Below are 1,116 nucleotides of genomic sequence, written 5' to 3'. Positions count from 1 at the left end.
TGGACACTCCGCTGCCGCTACTGTAGCAGCAGAGTAGCGTCGGACTCCTACCGACTAAAACTCCACGTTGGCCATCCTGCGCGTATGACGGGGGGTGCTCCAGGAACCTCGGATGAATTACTTCTGTTGCATCCCCCTCGCGTTCTCTCTTCAAGTCAGTCCTGGATATTCCTTGTCTGTTGAGCTTGGCGCTAGGGGGGCCATCGCCCCTGGCGCCGTCCCTCCTTCTAGTCGCGGTTCGTTATGGTGGCAGTGAGTTGGGTCCTGGCCGCCTGACTGCCATCCTTCTCCATCGCGTTATCCTGCACGGGTGCGAGCTTCTCTTTCTCACCCTTTCCGCTCGCTCCTTTGCGAGCATGACTCGCTCGCAGAAGAGGCGGACAGCTTCATATTCCTGCGGCCCGCTCAGCATCGCTGCTATGATCGCTGAGGGGGTCAGCCTCTCGCCTGTGACTTGCCGCAGGGTGTAGCGGGGTAGCTCCCATGCCGGGCAGGTCTCCAGCGTATGCTGCGCTGTGTCCCTGTCTTCCCCGCAGTGGTGACAGATGTCCGTCGTCTCCCGTCCGATTTTCTTCAGGTACTCCCCGAACACACCGCTTCTCGTGAGAATCTGGGTCATCCTGAAGGTGAGCGGGAGGCCGCGGCGGCTTCTCCATGTCCCCCAGTTTGGGAGAACTGCCGCCGCGCCCCGGTGTTCGCCTGCTTCATTGATCAGCTGGGATCGCCACTGGTCCCATGCGTCCTCCTCGGCGGGTCCTAGCTCGTCTAGGGCCACCTGCTCAGCCGAGTACCCTCCCGGGTCCCACGGTCTCCTTTGCTCGTACCTCCTCTTGAGTATCAGCGCCCGGAGTTCCCACGGCGGGGATGCGGCCAGTACGGTCGCCGACGCGTACGACACTTTTCGGTATCCTCTGACAATTCTGATGGCGGTTATCCTGTGCAGCCACCTGAGAAGCAGGGTGCTGCGGCGTCTCGCCATCAGATCTCCCGCCCATACCGGGGGTCCTACCTTAACCTTCGGCGCTATCAAATCCAGCGTATTTGCAGCTTTGCACTTTAGGGTTTCAATATTCAACTCAACGTATCTCCGCTGCTACTGTTGATATGTCGATAATT

At 59.8% G+C, this 1,116-nt stretch overlaps 1 protein-coding gene across 1 annotated transcript; it reads right to left on the bottom strand.

Annotated features, from left to right (window-relative positions):
- Window positions 1-331: 331 nt before the first annotated feature.
- Window positions 332-979, bottom strand: LOC122577392 (the record flags this gene model as incomplete). The annotated part of the gene is made up of 1 exon (XM_043748683.1): window positions 332-979. A coding segment is annotated over exon 1 (648 nt), but the record flags the coding sequence as incomplete, so codon positions are not given.
- Between the last annotated feature and the right edge of the window lie 137 nt (window positions 980-1,116).

Source organism: Bombus pyrosoma, unplaced genomic scaffold (genome assembly GCF_014825855.1).
Source record: "Bombus pyrosoma isolate SC7728 unplaced genomic scaffold, ASM1482585v1 HiC_scaffold_2974, whole genome shotgun sequence".
Lineage (NCBI taxonomy): Eukaryota > Metazoa > Arthropoda > Insecta > Hymenoptera > Apidae > Bombus > Bombus pyrosoma.
This window is presented reverse-complemented; position numbering and strand designations above follow the sequence as displayed.